This window comes from Belonocnema kinseyi, chromosome 2 (genome assembly GCF_010883055.1).
Source record: "Belonocnema kinseyi isolate 2016_QV_RU_SX_M_011 chromosome 2, B_treatae_v1, whole genome shotgun sequence".
NCBI classification, from domain to species: Eukaryota; Metazoa; Arthropoda; class Insecta; order Hymenoptera; family Cynipidae; genus Belonocnema; species Belonocnema kinseyi.
In genome coordinates, this window is record NC_046658.1 from 121,016,656 (window position 1) to 121,040,808 (window position 24,153).

The 24,153-nt window shown below is 26.9% G+C and overlaps 1 protein-coding gene across 2 annotated transcripts in view; it reads right to left on the bottom strand.

Moving 5' to 3' along the window:
* Positions 1-24,153, bottom strand: part of LOC117182649 (heterogeneous nuclear ribonucleoprotein 27C-like) — a 62,759-nt gene that overhangs the window by 32,135 nt on the left and 6,471 nt on the right. For both annotated transcript variants that reach the window (XM_033375752.1, XM_033375753.1), the window contains exons 3-5: positions 21,011-21,197; positions 15,657-15,739; positions 9,231-9,618 (exon numbers count right to left, since the gene is read on the bottom strand). In XM_033375752.1, the coding sequence (XP_033231643.1) occupies positions 9,231-9,618; positions 15,657-15,739; positions 21,011-21,197 (658 nt within the window). The remainder of the gene's footprint in view (positions 1-9,230; positions 9,619-15,656; positions 15,740-21,010; positions 21,198-24,153) is intronic.

Genomic DNA, 24,153 nt, shown 5'->3' on the forward strand with positions numbered 1-24,153 from the left:
CTTAAAATTAAATATTTAACATATTGAACACATAATAAACAACTAGCATATTTCACACATATTTAATATACACATATTTAATATATGTATATATTTAATATATGTGGGGATAATCCGCGGAAGCTGTTTTTGCGTAAATGCCAAAAAAATGAAAAAACATCAGGTGCGAATTCGCACCAGTGTGCCGTTTGAGGGTTAAATGTGCAAAAAGTTTTTTGAATTTTGTTAAATGCATTATCATTACATTACTATCATTGCAAAAAATTCGTTGTGTGGAAGATCTAAAAACTGCTTTAATATGGCCAAATAAGAAATTTTAACAGCAGATTTATTTCTCTGAATAATCTTTTGTTTTGTTTCTTCGAACGCCATAGAAGAAATTTCAAACACATCTTAACATTTTTTTCAACAAAAATGTGCATAATTTGGGCTCGTACGATTTTCTCTTTTTTCAAATCCATACGTAGAACAGAAGATAATCAAAATAAAATTTGAAGGGCTTACTACTGTTGGACAAATAAAACTGTTTCCCATTATTAGAATCTGCTGCTTGATAAAAAGGTTTTTTTTCGGCCCACTCTAATCGTGAAAAATCCTTTATTTTCATCTTGAAACAATTCGAAACAATTTTCCGACAATTCTTCAAAATTTCTGTTTCCCTGGTCAAGTGACCACCCCGAATGCAAAATCACACAAAATTTTATGAAATTCAGATCAATTTGTGAGGACACAAATAATTTGCAAGTCTGGAAAGCAGGAAACAACATCGTTAGTGCGTTTCTGGTGTGCTTACGGAAATAAAATTCGCAGCGAGTGCCCTAAAACATTGATGGTTAAAAAAACAAAACAAAAAATGTAAGCGTACATAAAATGAAGAATTGCACAGAATCGGTGGTTCATTACCAAATAAAGGGCTTCAGATTAAAATTGTCGGGCAGAGATAGTGTCTTTTGTTTCGCGATGGAGAGACTAATAAAATTGTAGAGTCGTGTTGTTGTTGCTGCTGTTGTTATCAATGAGGTGTAAAAATCGGAATGGGCTTACTTGAACTTGGCAGAGTCACTGTGGATCTAGGTAATTGAGTCAAGTGGAGAATAACTTGGCACGATAGAGTGGAAAGAGGAGATAGTTTTTGTTTGACTGAGTTTGAGAGCTTCAGACTCACCCTGCGGGCCAGAGGGGTTCGAGTTGGAGTTGGGCTGCGAGGAATTGGGCTGAGGGGGCTGGGGTGGAGGCTGGGTCCCAGGAGGCGGCCCATTTGTAGGCATACTCCAGGAATTCCAGGAACCACCAGGCCCGCCCCCTGCAGCCCCGCCAGTACCCGCTGTGGGCCCGTAGCCCCCTGAAGCGGCCGCCGCCGGCCCACCTGCGATCATTAACCACACAAACACGTGTCACCATCTACCACCGTCACACCTCACCTTCACTCCGCTTTTTAATGCTTTTTAATTGGCCTTCTAATCACGTTTGCTTAAGGGCGTTCGTTAAACTAAACCGCAAACAACCATTCATCACCGCCATCCCCCTACAAATGTTACTTCATTCAAATCCAAAGATGATCCAAAGTAATTACAAGTTAAGAATAGAATAACAGTCCTCGATCACGAATCTACCAGTGTAACAAACACCCTTAATTCGAGCCTCTAATTTCAATCTTCGTAACACCTCAATGGATTGGGAAATTTTAGATACAAAGTCGATGTTTTAGCGCGTTTCCAATTGATTATATATTTATATATATATATATATATATTTTTTTTTTTTTTGTCAGAAGTTGGTGTGGACATTCAGTGTTGAATCACGATTCAAATTCCGGCAAACAAAATTCAAGAAATAGACATCAGCATCCTTAAGCAGGACCAAGCAATACGGTTTATCATGATACGTTGCACTACCAAAAATTGGTTTTCAAAAGAAGGAAATCATTTACCGAAAAAGAGTTTTATAATCTCAAATAATTAAGAAGGTTATAGATTTATAATTTTTTAATTTAGATGTCCAAAAGCATCAGAGCACCAAGTATGGCGAAACGAATCTTCAAACAGATTTTACAATCAACCTAATCTTTCGTAGTGCCTGATTGATTCTTCTTTGAAATAATCTGATTTTATTGGGAAAATAAACATCCACCGCGCTAAAAGGAGGCGCTGCGACGCCCTAAAGAACATGGCCGACATGAGCAGCCCATTTTCATATTATTCATACGAAGCAGTGGCAAAAATTTAAAGGCCAAAATATATTTACTGTGCCATGAAACCAGTGCTTTAAATTCAGAACGCCGCACATCATTCTGCGTTTTTTCTCTAGTTTCTAAAAATTCTATAGTCAATAGAATTATAGTTCAAATCTAAAAAAAAAAAACAAAGAATTCTCAACGAAAGATGTAATATTTCGTATTTCAAAGAAACAAGACTTAAATTTTAAGTGAAAAAGATAGAACGATGATATTTTAAACAATAAAGGATGACCTGTCTACAATAATGAATGAATTTTCAATAAAACAGTTTAACTTTCTACTAAAAAAGATCGAATATACAAAATAGTAAAATGTTCACTCTTAAAGGGCACACTGGGTCTAAAAAAGCCAGGGAATTATTTGCGGTATAACAAAACGTACCAAATTCAAGAAAATGGAACATATGGCGCCAGATTAGCAAATTACATAAAAACCTATTTTTCTATGTCATTTTCACATAATTTTGATTTTTATAATTTTTATATGCAGTTTAAGATCAATAAAATTGCTTAATCACGGAAAGTACGGTGTTTCATTTTTCATTGAATTTTAGTCTTTATTTTTTCGAATAGATACCTTCTTTGGAACGAACACTATAATACTAATTTTATTTTTGAAGCGCCGTATCTCGGAAGTATTCAAGTAAATTTTTTAAATATAAAAAACTTCAAAAGTTAAGAATTTTAGAGTGAAATAAGTCATTTTTAAAATTTTTTTAAAAGGATTTTTTTAACTAATTTAAATTTCAAAAACTGTTATGAAACCTTTTTCTCCTTAAAGTAGATATATTAAACATCATTAATTGATTTTCTTGTAAAAAAAACTGGCCAATAAACGTCGGCACAGCACAGGTTTCAATATCCTTGGGTTCCTAACACCCAGTATGCTCTTTATGTAATATTACGGAAATGTGCCCTTGAAGGGCTAAACCTACAATGATGAATTTTAAGAGTAATAATTTTCCACCAAGTAGATGAATCTCCAACTAAAATGTATAAGTTTTCTACCAAAAGGGGAAGTTACATTTTCAGTTTAAAAAGTAAAGTTTTAACAGAAAAAAATACTTTTCATCTATTCAAATTAAACTTTAAAAAAAAGCAAATTTTCAACAAAATAGTTGAATCCAAAACCAAATATGTGAATTTTGAAAAAAGAAGACTAACGTTTTATCAAAAAAGACGAATTATCAACAAAAATACATGAATTTTCCAATCTACATTGTAAAGTTTCAACAAAAAAATAATTTTCCACCACGTACTTAATTTTCTCAAATAAATAGTGTAATTTTTAACCAATTAGTTACATTTTCTATCAAAATAGTTGAATTTTTAACCAAAAATATGAAATCTCGATGAAAACTGTAATACTTAATGTTTCAAGAAAAACTATTTTGATTTTAAATTTTAATAAACGCTGAATTTAACAAAAGAAAATTAATTTCCAGCAAAATAGTTGAATTTTCAAATATAAAGAATCAACTTTCAATTAAAAATATAAACTTTTAACCAAACATGGAATAATTTTCAGTAAAACATAAAAGATAAATTCTCAACGAAAAGTGTAATTAATGATACTTCAACATTTTTTATAAAGTAGTTCAACTTTCAACCGAGTTGTGAATTTTTTAACAAAAAAGATAACTTTAACAAATAGTAGAACTTTCAACAAAATAATTAAGTATTTAACCAAATAGTTGAATTTTCAACTGAAAAATATAAATTTTCAAACAAAAAGAAACAAATTTTGAACGACATTGTTAAATTTGTAAGCAAAAAGCTACAACTGTCATAAATTTTCAGTTTAAAAAAGGAGCAACTTTCAGACAAAAAAGAAAAGACCAAGTTGTTGAATTTAGGACAAAAATAGATGAATTTAACGAGAAATCGAGAAAATAAAACAGGAGAGAAAAAAGAGATTATTTAAAAAAGAAAGCGTGTTTTTTGGTGAAGTAGTTCGTGGACGGTCCCTTATCACAGCAGTCACTTAATAAAATGAACCCTCAGTAAAGATAAAAAAAGTTCTGTTTTTGCGTGTATTGATGATGATGCTCATAACGGCCATATTGTTTTGTTTTCGTAGGCGCCGATAGTGTCGCATAGAATTTTTAAATCCCCAATATCACACGTGCCTGTCGATTTTTTATTGTTGAGTTTCAAAACACAAATCTCTACTCAAGAATCAGATAATATTTAGCTTAAAAAAAATATCCAACAATAATCAACAAGAACTCGTGTTGTTAAATTTTATGAATTTAAAATTTGTCATAATGTAATTTGTTTCAATAGTTGAAAGATATTTTCCGTAAATTAAAAAAACTTTCAAAAACTTTAAAATATAAAACAAAATATCAGATGCAAAAATGATAAATATTCGAATGACCTAGCCCGAAATAATCACTTAAAATGTCCACTTTACCAAACTCTCCTATCGTATTTTCTTTCCTCATTTTTCCTCCAGGGCGCACAAAACTGAGCAGCAACGAAAATATTTCAAAACGTTTCATCATTGACTTGACTTTTCCATTAAAAATCTTTTTCACAAAAACCTTTCTCATTAATATCCTCAATTTCCAATTTTGAATATTAAGAACCTAAGCTCTCCAAGCAGGAAGGAAGGGGAGGGGAACAGGGTTAAAGTTTTGTTAAATTAAACCTTTAATAAGATTAAAATTTTGTATTTTGGACAAGAGAGGAAAAGGTTGAAGCCAAAAAATCATAACAGTTGAATTGTCCTCAAATCGATTCCGAAAGGATAAATAATGACAAAGTTCTCATCAAATATTTTGCATTAATTTCAGTATTACTGGATTCCACAATGGGCTGGTGGTCCTTTTAAGCCATTATTATTTTTTTTTAATTATCAAAAGCTACATTTTTTATGATTGGGTGAATTTTTATAAAAATTGCTTTTTTTGTCTCGAGCCCAACCTATTGTACAAACACAAGTTTGACTTTTTTTCTCAATATCAAAGAAAGGAATGATAAAATTTCTACCCACTCCTCTCTGTCGTCACAATACTGGTTAATATTAAATAATCAAAGTTGAGGTAATCTGTAGTCAGCCATTTTGAAACAAAACATCGTCAATAATATACTGCGAGACAAGCGCAACGTATCTTCTACTGTACTTGTGCGAATAGAGATTCCTCTTTAAGTTTCCAACATAGACACCCACAAATTATATCAACTTTCAAGTTTCGACCAGTGCTCACCTGCTAATTTTCAACTTTCACAAACACTTTCAAAAAAAAAAGTTAGTTAAACTTTCGGTACTCCTCTTATTTTATTTAAAGCTTTTTCAATTCCAGTTTGCACTACCTAATAAAGTTAATTTTACAATAGTTGATTTTCAAATTTAGCAGGAAAGCACTGCATTCCAAAGACAGCTTCACAATACAAAAAAAAAACAAGAGGCTGCGTCGAAAACTCGTTAGGGTTGAGCTAAAGTCGTTTAGCTACATCAACGATTTTTTTTATTTAAGAAAATCGATAAACAAGGTTGCTACTAAGGTCCAGTTTCAAAACATTATATTTTCTTCATTCTGGAATTATAATCCTATTATTTTTTGAAATAAAAATAAAAAATTCATATGAATTCGCGAATTTAAACTCCATCGTACAGTCAGGCCTCGGACTCATTTGATAAACTTAAACTAGTGTCGATACTATAGATTTTGAAAAATAGGAAAATAATGTCATGCAATTTTTTTAATATTTGAAATCCGTTGAAATACTTGAATAACCGCTGAGAAATCTGCTGTGATCCTCTGACAATTTCGTAAATTTTGTATACATAATCGCTTTTCGCAGACCTTGCAAATATTCAAGTAAAAAAAAATTAAAAATAAAATAAATGTAATATATGTAAAATAATCTTTTTTTTTTTTTTGTAATAACTTTATTGAAAAATAAGTCATTTCTTAATGTAATTCATTTAGAAACTTTGAAAAAATTATATTACAAGATATTCTTCAATATATTATCACCATCGAATAAATAAATAATACTAAAAACATCATTAATCATTTCTTGAATAACTTTCAACCATATAGTTAAATTTTCCACCAAGAAAATGAATTTTCTACCAAACAAGACGAATTTTTAACAAAATGCATGAATTTTTAACTAAGAAAGTTCAATTTTGAACCAAATAGTTGAATTTTTAATCAAAGTCATGAATTGACAATTATTTTCAAAGGAAAGTGAAAAAAATAGGTGCATTAGCAAGCAATTGGGAAAAAAAGTAGGGCATTAGTCACATTTTTCAAAATAGTTGAATTGTTGAAGAAAAATCAAAGTGTCAACAGTATCGTAAATCCGAGGCCTGACGAAAAGTACTAAAAAAATCATAAAGTTTTTGAAATAGTCACGACTAAGCAAATTAATTCCATGGCTTTTCCAAGTTCTAGATCTTTTTCAAAATCTCACGACGATTTCAAGGCTAGGGTTGTGAAGTTTCATGAAACTTTGGAAACGTTTCAAAATTTCCAAAGTTTTAAACATTAAGGCGGAAAAGCAAAATATGAAAAATAATATTCAATTATTAAATACAAACATTTAACAATATCCTTTGTGTTTCTAAGCAAATTCTTTCAACTAATTAAGATAAATAGATCATGTTTTAATTGATAATAACATCTAATATTTTTAATATTTCATCTTAAAAAATTAATTTCAATAAAATGTAAATAAATGTCGTATTTAATACACCTTTAGTATTTAGAACGTCTCATTTTTGAAAAGATTTCATTAAAAATGTAGAAATTTCGAGTGGAAATGAACAAAACAGCATTCTCAGGGTGGCAATTCGACGGATGATATCAAATTCGCGATCATTTGCCAGTCAAGTTTATTAATTTTCCCTGCCAACTAAAACTAAAACATTAATATTTGCCGCAATATATTTTAATTCAAACAAAAAACTTAAAAAATTAACTTTTTTTAACAAACTATGAAGTAGTTAAAACTTTCAACAGAAAAAATGATCTTTCAAGTACGAAAAAAACGGATTTTCAACCAACCAGAATAATTTCTACCAAAAAGACAAATTTTCAACTAAAAAAGATAAGTTTTTAACAAAGAATTTGAACAATTCAATTTGTTGACAAAAATTAATGTTTAACCAAAGAGATGAATTTTTAACTTAAATTACTGAATGTTCAACTGCTCATTTTTCGAAAACTAAAAAAAAAAATTGAATTTTCAATCAAAACGATGAATCCTCAAACAAAAAATATTTTCTAACATAAGCGTTTAACCTTCAACCAAGTAATTTGATTTTCAACCTAAATGATTAATTTTCAAGTAAATGGCAAATACTGAACCGTAATACTTGCATTTTTGACAAAAAAAATGATTTTTAATCAATGAGATAAACTAACAAAGAAAAATATAATTTTCTAAAAAAAAAAATTGTTAACAAAATATATGTATCATTAAATAACCTGATGAATCTGCAACTGGAATAGTTGGATTCTTTACCAAAAAGATTAATTTTCAACCATAAAGATAAATTTTCAAAAAAAAAAGGCGAATTTTGTACAAAATTTAAAACAAAATATTTTTTAACCAAAAAAGAAACAAAAAAATTAATTTTCATCAAAAGAGTTTCTTTTTCAAACAAGTAAAATTATCTCTAACCTGAAAAATGAAATTTCAACCGAGTAGTTTAATTTTATTTTAAAAAAGACCAAATTGCAACCAAAAATTTAATCCTTAACCAAAAAAACTCGGATTTTCAAAAAAATGGTTTGAATTGTCGGCAAAAAATCCTTTTCATGAAAAATAAATACAAGTTTTCAATCAAATAGCTCATTTTTCTACCAGACATTAATTTTTTATTAAAGTGATCAATATTAAATTGGAATACTTGACTTTTTAATCAAAAACAAAAAATTGTGAACAGGAAATTAACTTTCAAAGAAAAAAAATTATTTTGTATGAAAAAAAGTGGATTTCGAAAATAAAATACGTGAATTTTTAATATAATCAATTAACTTCCAATTTAAAAAGACAAATTCACATCCAAAATTTTACATTTTGAACTAGAAACGGTCAATTTTCCACCCAAAATGGAACGGTTACAGTTTCACTTGAAAAAATTAACTTTCAACCAAACTGATGAATTTTCAACAGGAACAGTTGAATTCTTCTACACCTACCAATTTTAATAAAAAAAAGATCAAATTTCAACCCAAAATAGAATGGTTGAATTTTTCGTCAAAAATATTTTTCTTAACTAAAATGAATTTTCAATCAAAATGACTAATATTCGACAAAATTAATTTTTAACAAACGTGTTTAGCTTTTAAACGCAAGTAGTTCAATTTTAAAGGGGGAAAAAGGCAAATATCAACAATTGTAAGAAAAAATTAGATTACAATTTAGAAATATTTCCTCTTTGAAATATTGCTTCTACCCTAAAAACTACTGGAATTACTCTCTTTTTAGAAAATTTGAAGAAGAAAAAATAACTCAAATTGTGACAAATTCCGACTTGGAGCAGGGTTTCTTTTAATTTTGTTTCTTCTAAAAACGAATGACAATTATGTTAAAAAATATCCGTGCCATGCCAAAAATTCCCAGTTCCAAGTGAATTTACGGGAACCCACTGTACTCATATAAAAACGATAACTACTTTCACTCATATTTGTAAATAAATTAGAATTCACTTTTCTAAATAGAGCAAAAATTATGAAAATAATGAAAACTATAATTTGTCTACAATCAGAAGTAAATTCCCGGTCAAGTCGCCACCCTGATGAAACTTTCAAGCTTTCAATGAAACGTTTTCATAGACTCACAACCCCAATTCAGACCTTGTAGCAGCCCTGATAACTAGTCCAGCCGAACAACGCGGTAAATAAGCAACTTTAGCCCACCTTTATGAAATTGTTAAGACGGAAGCAAAACAAATGAAATTAAAAACATTAAATAAATAAATAAATCAATAAATAATAATGATAATGATAATAATAAAAATAACAACAACTCACCATAGCTTCCGTAGCCTTGAGTCGCTGCAGCTGGCTGCACATTGTAGCTGCTGCCCCATTGAGGAGGCGGTGGCGGCATCTGTTGCTGCTGTGGCGGTCCGGGTGGAGCTCCCCATCCCTGAGTATTATACTGAGTGCTGTACCCAGCATAACCACCCGCCTGGGGACTAGTACCCCATCCCTGGTATTGCTGCATCATGTTGCCGGGAGGGCCCATTGGTCCGCCCATCATTGGCCCACCCATCTGTCCATTTGGTCCACCCATGGGTCCCATATTACCAGCCATTCCCATTGGCGGTCCACCCTGTTGCGGTGGGCCCCACTGTCCCTGATGACCGTCATTCATCTTGCTCGACGAATCTCGTGGTTCGGCACGCTTAATCTCAACCTGAAACCAGTAGTCAACAGTGCTTCCTGTAGAAAAACCATCACCAGAAAACAGTCCAGACATTCATTCCTCATGTGTCCAAGAGAGATCGTCGAGATTTCATTATGCCCCATTCATCAAATATTCGAAAGAAACCTTGCAACTATTATTATTATTATTATTATTATTATTATTGTTATTTTAGTGATCAGGGTGTGTGTCTATACTCAAATTCTGGAAGTAAATTCACTAAAAATTTCACGTTTTTTTTTCAGGTAAAATTATTCAAAGTACGGAGCCATTAAAATATTTTGCATTTTTTTTTTGTTTTAAACAATTAACTCGGAATATATATACAATTTCGCGAGTTTATAATAAATAATACTTTTTTCTCCTTCACTTTTTGAGGATTCAATTATTATATTTAATTTAGAAAGCGTTGACAACTTATATGGCAAGATATTCTTGAATACATAAGCACCATAGATTAATTAAATAATTAAGTAATAGTGAAAACATAACCATTCATTTGTTGAATTTGAAATTAAAAATATTTAAAAGAGATTAAAATCAAATTCCAAATCATATTTAACTTCCTATAATCAAATTAATCGTGCAGAATTCCTGAAACTAAAACCAAGAATCTTAACGACCCAATATCATTTTCAATTTCATTTTTTCCCCTCAATTTTCTGTCCTCTTTTTTAATTTTATCAAAAAAAAATAAATTCTTTTCCAGGAAAATTGTTATCTTCTTTCAAATTTCAAAAGGAACATTTCATGGTGGTTCTCCAAATTTGGTCGTTGAAATATTTGTTTTATTATCAGTAATTCTACACATTTTCTTTGAATTTCAGCTAAAAAAAAAATATCAATTTTCAACCAAATAGTTGAAATTTTGAACTAAAAATATCATGTTTTAACCAAAACTGTAGGAGTTCAATTTTTAGTTTAAAATAATTAATTTTCTAACAAAAAGAAAAAGAGCAAAATTTCAACGAAACTGATTAATTTTCAATTAGAATAATAAATCTTCAAGTGCGATAGACAAATTTTAAACCAAAAAGGAAAATATATAACAAAAGAGTTTTTCTTCCAACCAATTAGTTTTATTTTCAACAACAAAAAATCAATAAATAAAAGAGGATACTTGGAGCTAAAAAATGTAATTGTTCAAATAAAGTCTAATTTAAAACTAAAAGATCAATTTTTAAGTATGAATAGAATAGTTAAATTTTTAGTTAAAAAAATTATATTCAACAAAACAAATGAGTTTTTAACAAAATAGTTAAATTTTACAAGTGATGAAATTTCAACTAAAATGATAAATTTTGAAATGAAATAATTGATTTTAAACCAACAAGATGAATATTTAACTAAAATTATGGCATATTGAACGGAATTAGTTGAATTTTCAACTTAAAGGATTAATTTACAAATTAAATTATGAATATTATTATGGAATCCTTGTATTTTCAACGAAAAAAGTAAATTTTCAAACATGAAGATTAGTTTTTCAACAAAATTAATTTTCTACAAAAAAATACGATTTTTCAACAAAAGTCATGCATTTTAAACGAAAACTTTGATTTTTTAACTAAAAAAGACAAATTTTCAACCAAATAGTTGGATTTTTAATTTTAAACAATTATATTTTTAAACAAAAAATGGAAGTTACTTTTTCAGTTTAAACAAAAAATTAATTTTTAACCAAACTGAAGAATTTTTAACCATTTAAATTTTCAGTTCAAAAAATAATATAAAACTAAAATGATGAAGCTTCAACTAGAATACTTGAATTTTCAACCGACAAAAGGAATTTTTAGACAGAAAGATTAATGAAAAAAATAAATTTCTACGAACAACGATCAATTTTCAACAACATACATGAATTTTAAACTAAAAAAGATCACTGTCAACAAAACATTTATTAATAAAATTTTCATTTAAAAAAAAACTAGTTTTCAATGAAATAGATGAATTTTCAGCTAGAAAAATGATGTAATATCCAATTGGAATAGTTAGTTACATCTTCAGTTGAAAAACATAATAATTTTTAACCAAGATAAAACTAATGTTTTAAAAAAGATCATTTTTCAAACAAAAATTGAAGTTTAATTTTCAGTTAGAAAAAAAAAGTAATTTTAAGCTAAAGAGATGTATTTTTGATTAAATTGATTGGAATATTCAACTGTAATAATTACATTCTCAGTAAAAAAAATTAACTTTCAGCCGAAGAAAAAACGAATTTTCAACAAAATCGTTTAATTTTAAATGACATAGATGAATTTTCAATTTAAAATGTATTAGTTGATATTACAATAAATAAAGATTTTAATTTTCAATTAAAACAGTTTAATTCAACCAAAAAAAGAAACGACTTTCAAAAAAGAGTTGAATTTTTAACTATGAAAAATTTTTCGGTCAAGGGAGAGAAAATATTGCCAATTGGTAAATTAAAAAAAAAAATTGCAACCAAAAACATAAAAGTTAAATTTGAAATAAAAAAAAAATTTGATTTTAATCAGAAAAAACGAGATTCTAGCAAAATAGTTAAATAAAGTAATATAAAGCTACTTTTACAAATGAAGAATTATTGTTATTGAATTTTAAATTGAATTTTTTTTAATTAAGCACGCTCCCGGAAAACTTCCCTGGCTTAAAAATGAAACCCTGAAATTTCCAGCTATATGAAAATCCCCTGACAATTCCAGTTTTGCTCGATACGATAGGCACCCTGCAGTGAGTTAAAAAAAAAAGCGGAATCAGAATATCTCGACCTCTTATCAACATAGAAAAGAATGTCTACATTTCTATACTCAAATCGTGGGAAGCAAACAATACTTAACTGAAATATTGAATACATTATTACTAAAATATTAATATCCTGATTTGAAAGTACGAATGCTTAAAAAGTGTTTAAAACGTTGAATAAGTCCTAGAATAAAGGAAATGAAGATCGAAATACACATATAAAAGTAACGAATTATTTAAAAGTTAATTAAAAAAAAAAAAACATCTATCACTAAGAGCTGTTTTAGTTCCTATATGAAAAATGATGTTTTAGTTTCTATGGCGGAGAATTTTGACCATAATTATTTTAAATACATCTAAAATAACATAGAGATCTTATATAATATTTTATAGTAATATTCTACTTCAAACTCTATAGATAAATACTAAAAATATCTATGTTAATACTAACTCGTTTTTATATTTGTAGGATAATTTATTTTTAGAAACTGATAAGAACCGGTTATTAGTATTGGAATACTTATATTAATAAAAACAAAATCAGAGAAACTGCATTTTTGAGGCTGTTTTTTAAAATACTTGGGTCATTCCAAAAGTTTTTCTAAAATCGGCTGCGCGATCAAATCAGCGATCTTTGTCCCAATAGGTGTCCAAAAAGCCACAAAGGCCACACAAAAAAACCGAAATTTACGCATTTTTAAATATTTTTTCTTGTATTTTGAAACCTGCACAAAAAAGGCAATTCAAAATAACTGAATTTTGAAACAAATACTGGAAATTTCCACTAAAAAATGTAAATTTTCACGAAAGTTATCAGTCGAAAAGATAAATTTTCAAATGAAATGATGAATATTTAACTCAAATACTTAAATTTTCAACAAAAAATAAAATTTAAACAAAAAACATGAATTCTTTAATGAAATAGTTTAATTTTCAATTAAAGGTAACAAATTTTCAACCAAATAATTTAATTTTGAACTAAAAAAACCCATATTTTAACCGCAAAAGAAACCGTTATATTTCTCGTGAATAAAATTAATTTGTAACCCAACTCAATAATTTTCAATCAAAATGAAGAATCTTCAACTGGAATAGTTCAATTAGAAAAGAAAAATGAATTTTCAACTACAAAAATTAATCTTTAACTGAAACAGTTGAATTTTTAAACTAATAAAAATTAAAATTTACTCAAAGAAAAATAATTTGTCAACCGAAACTTAAATAATTAAATTTTAAATTAAAAAATTAATGTTCAACCAAACAGACACATTGTTAATTTTTTAAATAAGACTTTAAAAATTTAACTGAGATTGTGAATATTTAAATGATAAGTATAAGTTAAATTTGCAGTTGAAAAATAAATTATTTTCAACAAAAAAAAAAAAAAAATTCAAAAAAAAAAATTCTTTTTCATCCAAAGAAAAAACAATGATTCAATTAAATAACTCACTTTCCAACCACAGAAAAGAATTTTTAATTAAAAGTATGAATCTTAAAAAAAAAAGTTAAGAAGAGTTCAACTTTTAACCAAGTAATTTTATTTCCGACCTACAATGAATTTTCAATGAAAATGATAAATATTTAACTGGAATACTTGAATTTTTAACCGACAAGAATAATGTTCAGACTTTCAATGAAAAAGATATTTTTCAATATTCGAGTGGAAAAAGTTGAATTTTCAGTTAAGAAAATTACATTCAACAAAAAAAATTTTAAAATAATTAAATTTTCAAACAAGTGATTAAATTTTAACTAAAATTATAAATCTTTGATTAGAATAGCTGAATTTCAAACCAGCAAGATAAATTTTGCACTAATATGATTTCTACCAAAAGACCAATTTTATACTAAAAAATAATTTTGAATAATTAAAAAGTTACAATTAAAAAAATTTAAACTAATTTTTTAACAAAAGAGTAACTTTTAACCAAATTATTTTATTTCTAGTCTAAAAGATGAATTTTCAACTAAAATTATAAATACTTAACTCGAATACTTCGAATTTTCAACCGACAAAAAGAATTTTTAAACAATAAAATTAACTTTTAAAGATTTTTTGACCGAATATGTGTATTTTCAAGAACATAGTAGAACTTTCTATTAAAAAAGACCAATTTTCATTCAAATTGTCAAATTTTGAACTAGTTAAGATAAATTTTCAACTAAAAATGGAACTGTTGAATTTGCAGTTGAAGAAAATAATTTTCAACCAAACTGATCAATGATCCAACTATAATGCTGAAGCTTCAACTGGGATAGCTTCAATTTTTATGAAAAAGATCAATTTTCAAACATAAAAATTACTATAAAAAAGGCGAATTTTCCACAGAGTGCATCAATTTTCAAACAACTAGTTGAACTTTTAAGTGAAAAATAAAAATTATTAGCCACATTTTTAAAATTTCATTTTTAAAAAAGTTTCAATCTTAGATCAAACAGAAATTACAACTGAAAAAAAGGGGGATAAAATAAATTTTCAACATATTTTTATCAAAATAGTTACATTTTCTATTGGAATGCTTAAATTTTTAGACAAAAAAATTGATTTTCAACAAAGTAGTTACATTTTGCACCACTGATAGATTTTCAATTAAAATTATGAATCTTCAATAAAAAAAATTAATTTTCCGTAAACGAATTTAACTTTAAACAAAGTAGTTGAATTTTTAAATAATCAAATGAACCTGTAAACTAATAAACACACTTATATGTCCTAAGACTGTAGATAAATTAGAAATCACTATTATTAATTGACCAAAATTATTTAAATAATGAAAACTCGAATTTTACTCCATCAGAAATAATTTAACAGTTTTAAAATCAAATTCCTGTTTTTTTTTCTCGGGCAAGTCGCAACCCTGGTTCTTGGGCACCTACAAAAAAATCACCAGCTAAATCGCTGACAATGGTCACACGCAAAATTTTGGCTTGAAATGATAAAAAAAAAAATCTTTGGAATGAGCCCCTTGTAATATGTAAACATTACATTTTTAATCGATAACTATTTACAAAACTCAAATTTTTTTGTACAGTTTGCCCCTTTTTTTGCGCTCCAAACCTTAAGTTCTCGAAAACTAATTTGTTAATATAAAATATAATATATATTCTGTACTAAAATACTACATTTTTCTTCTGCTAAATCTATCTTACTGTATATAATAACAAGTATAACGATCTTATTTCATAAATTATATCAACTTTGTTACTTCGCAAAATTATATACTTAAATAACCAGATACAAGACTATATATTATTATTATTATTCTTAAAAACTCTTCCAACTTATAAATAAATATATGCTATACCTGTTTTCCATTCAGATTGACGAAATGCTCGGCGACGCATACATCCACTGCATCATCATTTTCGAAGCTGAGAAATCCAAATCCTGTCGTCCAAACGTGACATATTGTTTATCAAACTGACCAATATTTCAGTAAATAGGTATTCCTCCAAGTAAATACTCTTTTAAATTATTCAACTGTCGGCAAAATCATAATCACACAACTGCTCTTTTTTCCCCTCACTCTCTCTCTCTCTCTTTCTCTCTCAATTCACATAATTTCAAGTCAGTGGTATGATTTCGACGCAAAAATTGTTGCCTTCTTTTACGTAAGTATCACTTAATAACTTAACAATAGTTACAAATATTTTTGCGACTTTAAAAAAAATCTTCTGGAATCCACAGAATACTGCTGAGTACACACAAATCTAGAAATCATTATTTATCCCATACTAATTCTCAGGCTGTACCAATAACCGGTAAGGTTACGCAGCGACAGTAAAAATGCGTACACAATAATATCTTAAATAGTCACTTAAACAAATTATACATATTACTTTAAATTATTTTTAAAAAATACTGAAGTTGCCCGTTCTTTTAAATGAAACTTGTGAAAGTTCAAAATAAATTCAAATTGTTCAAGTTTACAAGTCTCTGCAACTTATCAGCAACGATTAAAATGATTAAACAATGACTCATACTGCATTATAGAAATTCCCGTTACTCCCTCATTTATCAATGTCAAAAAAAAAAAAAAAAAAAAAAACAATCCAACAACTGGGAGTGAGTTGAGTAACTTGAGTTACTTTTTCTTGATTTATAGTTTTTCTTACTTTAAAAACAGTAAACGAGTTTCACAAATGACCTTCGCGGCTTAACCGACTTAAGCTAGACTTAATATAAACACATATTACTTAATGTAATATAATATAACGTAACATTAACGTAAACAGGATCCCTAACAAACATCTTACAAAAAACTTTTCAACGGATTTTGCTAAACACAGGCCTCACAGTCCCTGCGGGATAAAATATAGAGACGAAAGGGCACTTTGTGCGCGCTCAAAGGATGACAAATTCAGGATAAATTTATAAGACTATTACAAAAATCAAGTTAAATTCAAAAGAATTCAAATAAATTGAAAAAAATCCATTCTAGATGAACTGCAAAAAAATTCAAATGAACTGAAAACAATTTAAAAATGTCAAGAAAAAAACTTCCATCAATTCAGCAACTTTCAAATGAGTTTAGAAAAATTCTAGGGAATTCAAAAGAATTCAAATAAATTCGAAACAAAATTTTATCAAAAAAACTCTATTCTACGTAAATTGAAACAAAAATTAATGAATTGAAAACAATTTCGAAATATGAACAAAAAAAACTTTATTGAAGTCAGCAACTTTCAAATGACGTTAGAAAAATTCTAGGAAATTCAAAAGAATTCAAATGAATTGGAAAAAAATTAATAAAGAAACTCTATTCTACGTAAATTAAAAAATAATAAATGAATTGAAAACAATTCAAAAATATGAAGAAAAAAACTTCCTTCAATTTAGTACTTTCAAATTAGCCTAGACAAATTCTAGGGAATTCAAAAGAATTCAAAGAAATTTAAAACAAAATTCAATCAAAAAAACTCTTTTCAACGTGAAATGAAAAAAAATTAATTAACAACAAATTCAAAGTGTGAAGATCACAACTTCCTTCAATTCATTAACTTTCAAATAAGCTGTGAAAAAATCTAGAGAATTCAAATGAATTCAAATAAATTGAAATCAAAATTCAATAAAAAAACTTTATTCAACGTAAATGAAAAAAAATGAATTGAAAACAGTTTAAAATTATGATGAAAAAAAACTTTATTGAATTCAATAACTTTCAAATGAGCTTAGAAAAAATCTAGGAAATTCAAAAGAATTTCATGAAACGCCTCAGAAATCAAGATGAGTTTAGAAAGCTTCAAGATCAATTAAATAAAAACTTTAGAAAATTCAAAAAAAATCCATTAAATTAAGTAGAATTTAAGTGAATTCAAAAAAATAGAAAAGAATTCCAAATACTTCTGAGTAAATTAATAAGAATTCAGGGTGAATTCCACTAAAAATAATTTCCAATCTCTTCAAATCATTGAAACCATACTAATGTATATATGTAGAAGAATTCAAAAGAATTGGAAATAATTTGAAAAATTGCATTAAAATCTTTAGTGAATTTAGAGAAATTTAAGAGAAACCAAGTGTTCTTTTTTTTTATTTCAAAAAATAATAAAACAATTGTTTGCTATAATAAAAGATAAAACAAATGTAAACAAATTCTTCATTTTTTGCGAACCTAAGTTGGCTTTGTGAAATCCTTGGAAATATTTTTAAATCTTTGTAAAGCCTTTGAAATCCTTGAAATTTTGTTAATCCTTCGGAATATGTTGAATTATTTGTGAAATCTTTGAAATATTTATGAAATCTTTCCTCCATCTTTTTGTATTTATTTGAATTCACTGGAACATTTGAAATCTTTGTGAAATATATTCAAATTTTCTAAATAAAAAATATGAACTTGTTTAGAATATTTTTTATTTTGGCGTACTTAACTTTTGAAATTCTCATGTATTCCTTGAAATATTTCTGAAATATTTTGTATTCGTTTGAAATCATTGAAACATTTGAAATCTTTTTAAATATTCTAAAAAATTTGTAATTATTTTAAATGTTTAGAAATCTGGTGCACTGTTCCCTTTTTAAAATCTTTGAAATTCTTGTATTCTTTTGACAACTCTACGAACTTTCGATGAAATCGTTGAAATATTTTTGAAATCTTCTAGATAAATTTGAAATCGTTTAATATTTTTGGAATCTACTAAAATTTTGTTAAAATCTTTGAAATCATCGTAAAATATATTTCGAAATATTCCAGAAATATTTGTGAAATCTTTAAGCTTTTTGAAATTTTGTTAATTCTTGGAAACTTTGTAATGCCTATGAATTCTTTACAATATTTATTAATTTTATTAATTCTTTTATATTAATTCAAAATAATTAAATTTGAAATAAATATTTTAAATTTTGAATAAATTTTCTAAACGAGATTTTCATAACCGACGAAAATATTTTAAGTACATTTCAATTTAAAAAAATGTTTGAAAAGAAAAACAATAATAATTCAAATGCAAAGGTTCTTGAGAAAAAAACAAGGCTGAATTTAAAAGGAATAAAGTGAATTGAAAACAATAAAAAAAGTTAAAATAGATTTCGATAAATTCAACAGAATTCAAACGAATTTGATGAAATGCCAAAGAATTTAAGGTGAGTTTTAAAGACTTCGAAACAATTCAGAATAAAATGAAATAATTCAGAATAAATTAATACAAATTCTGGACAAATTCCCAACAAATTGCAAAAAATATTTGAAAATCTCTAAATCTTTGAGAACCTACTAATTTCTACCCATAAAAGTGTCTGATAACTAAAAAAACAACTCAAAAGATTTCAAGTGAATTGGAAGTATTTTATAAATTCTTTTTGAAATCCCTGCAAACTATTGAAACACATAAAGAATATCTAGGAATATTTTTAAATCCTTTGAAAATTTTTAAAGCTCTTGAAAATGCAAAGAAATTTAGAACATTCTTCGAACATTTTATTCATAGAATTACAAAAAAAAATAAAAGGAATTCCAAAAAAATTAATAAGAATTCAGGGTATATTTCAAAAACTAATGCAAAAACTTTTCAAAGCTTTGAAACCCTACGAAATACATCATTTTTCTGGACTAGATTCTTTAAAATCCACTGAAATATTATAAAAAGTCCATAACAATTTTAAGAGATCTGGCAACATTTCCCTGAAATCCTAGAACATTTTTTACGATACAAAATCTTTAAAATCCGTTCCAATTAATAGAAATAATTAGAAAAAGTCCATGGCAATTTTTTGAACATCAAAATTCATTGGAAGTTGTAAAAATATACTAAAATATTTCAAATTCTTTGAAACCTTTCGAACCTTCATAAAGGTCTTAGAAATTCCTTCGAATTTGCAGAAATACAGTAAATAATAAAAATCCCTTGAAAATTTTAAAAAATCTTGAAAACTCCTTATAATTTAAAAGAAAAATAGCCTAAAATCTCAAAAGACCCTTCAGATTACTGTAATCTATTTTTAAATTTCGGGTATATCTGTTAAAATACCCTGAAGAAATGTTTTATCTTTAAAAAGTGACCATTTTCAAGAAGTAAATAAAAAGTGATTGGAAAAAAAAAACTGACTGATAATATAAAAAAAAAACTTTTAAAGTTCCATTATGGGCTACAAATTGGGTAGTTTAGGGACCTTAACTGAATATAGGGTACAGTAGAGTAGTAAAGATGTAGGGTCCAGTCTGTGAGGCCTGTAAATACTTTTTATATTTGCACAGACTGTAAAATATAAAAACCAATAGTTCAATAGGCTGAAAATTTTCTCCAAGGTTGGTACAGGGTCCTGCGTATATTTACTATTACTGGATCAATTTAACATTAATTTATCAGTCTTAGAAGTAGGCTTACCGCATTCTTAGTATTAAATGAGAAAAAAAAGGTCATAAACTGGATTTATATTTAAACGTAAAATTAAAGCTGATTAAAAGAAAACACAACTTCGTAGCGTGAAATTAGAGATTTGTGTAACAACCTTAATTAAGAAGTATGTTATTTTTTAAAATAAATGATAAATATAAAAATCGTGCTTAACGATTAACAGTTACTGAAGCCCAGAGAGTATTAGAGAGTCGAAAATTAAATACAGATTTTCGTTTTTCCCTACAGGCACAAGAAGCGCTGAAAAATCGTGTACGATTTGTGGAAAGTTCCACTCTCCAATACTCCCTTCTTCATTGCCTGAAGCCAATTCTGTTATATCACTTTTAAAAAAAAAATTGTCTTCAAAATAAAAATTTTAACTTCACTTTGTTTTTAAATAATAAAAAATGAGTATTAACTAAAGGGATGAAACACCAGACCAAATTCCATCTCAAATCATGCTAAATTATATGCTAATTTTTAACAAATTATTTTTCTTCAAAATTCTTCAAAGTGAAATAAATATAAGCGTACCTTCACATTTTCTCGGCATAATTATTTATCCAAATAAAACATACCTAGCCTTTTCTTGAAATATTGCACAATTGGAAATGTAATTGGTCGCTACTACATAAAGTTCATTCTAATTGTGACAAAAATTGAAGAAAATTAGTAAAGATCGTAAATTTTGAATGTCACGAGTTTCTTAAAATTATTTTTCAAACTTGTTAGCGCATGTCATTTAAATCAGACTCTGGGAATGATGGGTCACAATTAGATCGAAATTGAATTGTTGAACAAATAGAGAACGAGGAATTCTTACCCCTGGATTTCTTTTTCTCCTGATCGTACATGATGACAACCTCCATGACCTTGCCGAAACGAGTGAAAAAAGATCTCAAGTCGGTCTCAGTAACATTACTTGGCAATCCACCGAGGAAGACCTTCGGGAAACCTCCGCTTCGTTTCGGTTTTTGCAAAGTGCGGGGATTGCACGGTTTCGGGTCAATCTGAGTCAGATTTAACAAATTGCGTCAGATTTTTGTATAAACTGCTCAGGTTGAGTATACAAGTAATTTCAAAATCAATTGAAATATATAATAGGGATTCACAGCGAAAAAAGAGGATTTTTTCCGAGAAAAAAAAACAGGGATAAAAAGGAAATTCAATTGCAGGATGGCCGTTTTAATCGAAGAGAAAAATTCCCGGTTCGCAAACATTTTTCCACTTAAAGTAATAAACAACAAATTAAAGCTTTCAAAGTAAAACTCTTGAATTTCAAACTTTTAAAATTGAAGTTTAAACGTTTTTCACTTTTATAAAGTTCAAAGATTCAGATTACGTTACAAAAATATAAATCTACGTTAACATTTTTAATACTCTAAATCAAAGAATCAAACAATGAACTTGAAATATTCAAAATATATTATTTGAAGTAATTTTAAGCTCGATACATTAAAAATTGAAGAATTTTTTTTAGCTTAACAGTTCTTAAATTTGAAGTTAAATTAGTTTAATTTAAAAAGTTAAAGTATCCTTGAAAAGCTTTAAAATTTTATTTCAAAATCTGGAGAAATCTAGAAGTGGTTTAAACTTTTTTAAATTAAAAATAATTTTAGAATTTTTTTCAAGAAGTTTTAAATATATTTTAAAATGAATTAAATTTTTTTTACAACTTTTAAAAAATCCTGCAAATTAAAAAAAATCCTTAAAATTTGAATTTATAAATAACAATAGAATACTTATTATTTCAAGAAAAAATTAGAGTAATTTTAAAAGATATTTAGAAGTTTGGAAAAGATTAAAAATATTTAGAGAACTTGAAATAATTTCCAATCATTTAAACGAAGTGTGTGTAGCGAAAAAATTTAGCTATTCGTACCGAAATTTCGGTGCAAATACCCAAAACCGAATAAAAAAAAATTTTTAATATGTAAATTTTTGCAGATTTTAAACAAAAAATTTAGAGCCTTTTTAAGAATCGTGAAAGACTTCAAAAAAATAAAAACATTTTCTTAAGGTTTTAAGGAAAATTGAAAATAATTTTTGGTTTTGAGAAATTATTGTAACAGAAAATTTAAGAAGATTTTACGAGATTCCATAAATTATCAAAAAAGGACCTGGACGATTGTTAGGATTTTTTTTAATTCGCAGGATTTTCCAAAAATTATAGGAAAGAATCGATTAACTTAAAAATATATTTGGAAGTTCTGAAAAAAAAATATGTTAACACACCTTGTTTAAATTACTTGAAATCATTTCAAGTTTTTAATTAATTTTGAATCTTTTGAAAACTTCCTAGATATTTCTTAAAATTACTCAAATTTTTCCTGCAAAAAATAACTGTTCAATTGTTATTTATATTTCCAGATTTAACAATTTCACTAACAAATTAAACATTTCTTTTAAATACTTGGTTTCAATTTACTTGTCTTAAATGAACAATGAAATATTACTAAAAATTAAATACTTATGGCTAAACAAATAGAAGTAATACAAGTATTAATAAATTTAATTATTGAATTTAATATAAAAAAAAGAATATAAGGGACGGGCTAAAGATATTCAAAGTAAAGCTCCATTAAAAAAAAATGTATATTTATAGTTGATGAAATAAAACTGTTTTTTATCAGAAAATTTCAACTTCAAATGCTTTTAATTTTTAATTGTTTAAATCTGCAAGACTGTACTTTAATTATTTTAAAAACGGTTGTCCCGATTTCCCCTGTTCCCCGGTCTAGCGGCCATCCTGAATTTATTATTGGAATATTTTTATATCACTTTTTGCTAGCAAGAACTCTCAATCTGTTCAAAATATTTTTTAAAGTAATCTAGAAAGAAATAATTTGAAAATATATTGAGTTTTATCAGTTGAAATCACTCAAATGTTCCAAAACCTGTTTTTTTATGTCAAGGGCCGTTCCAAAAATACATAACACTTTCATCTGACAAATGAAGATAACCATTTTTTAATACGCAATTTGCTAGTATGTAAAACCAAACAAGTATAATAATTTACTCTAAATTAATTATACTTTATTAGAGGGTTCTAATATATGCCTATTTTTGCATATTATTTTTCATTCTCAATTTTTTTTCCTATCATCACAACTAAACTCTGATAGGCCGTTTAACGTATTTTATTAAATGTTATAAAAGTATTAAAAATGAATCAAATTCCTATTTAATTATCACAGGTTCAAACAACTTTCCCCTCCTTTCACATAAATTCGATCTTAATTAATAGAACCGTCCAGGTAAATCTAAATATTTTTGGTTGAAAATGTTACTATTTTGTTGAAAATTCAACAATTTTCTTTAAAATCAATCAAATCTTTTTTGGTTGAAATATTAAATTTTGCGTTAAGAAATAATAGTTTTTTTAAGTTCATCATTTTTGTTAAAAATGTCACTACTTGGTTAAAAAATGAGTTATTTCATTTAAGATTTTTTTTCAGTTCTATCATTTTACTTGAAAATTTTTCTTTTTTGGTTAAATTAAATTGTTTTTGTTTTAAAATTAATTTTTATGGTTGAAATGTCAAATATTAAATTTTGTATAAACATTTTTCTTCGTTGAAAATTTAAACTATTATGTTAAAAAATAATTTTTGGGTTAAGTTCTACCATAGTAGTTAGAAATTATTTTTTAGTTAAAGGCATGTGACACAGCTAAATACCTATATTACCGACCACAGTTTTTCAGTTCACTAAATGTTTTTTTGAACCTAAGAACTTTTTTTGTAAATAAAATATTGAGCTGAAACTTTGGGAAATATATTAGAATACAATAAAGTAAGTTTAGGTACTGCATTTTGGTAGAAACTTCACTGAAAATTATTTTATTTTTTTTCTGAACCTTTTACATTTTTTGAACGTTCGAAGTTTTTTTATACATAAAATATCGGACTCAAACTTTGAGAAATGCAAGAGCCGAAAGAAAACTACGTTAAAGTACAAAGATTA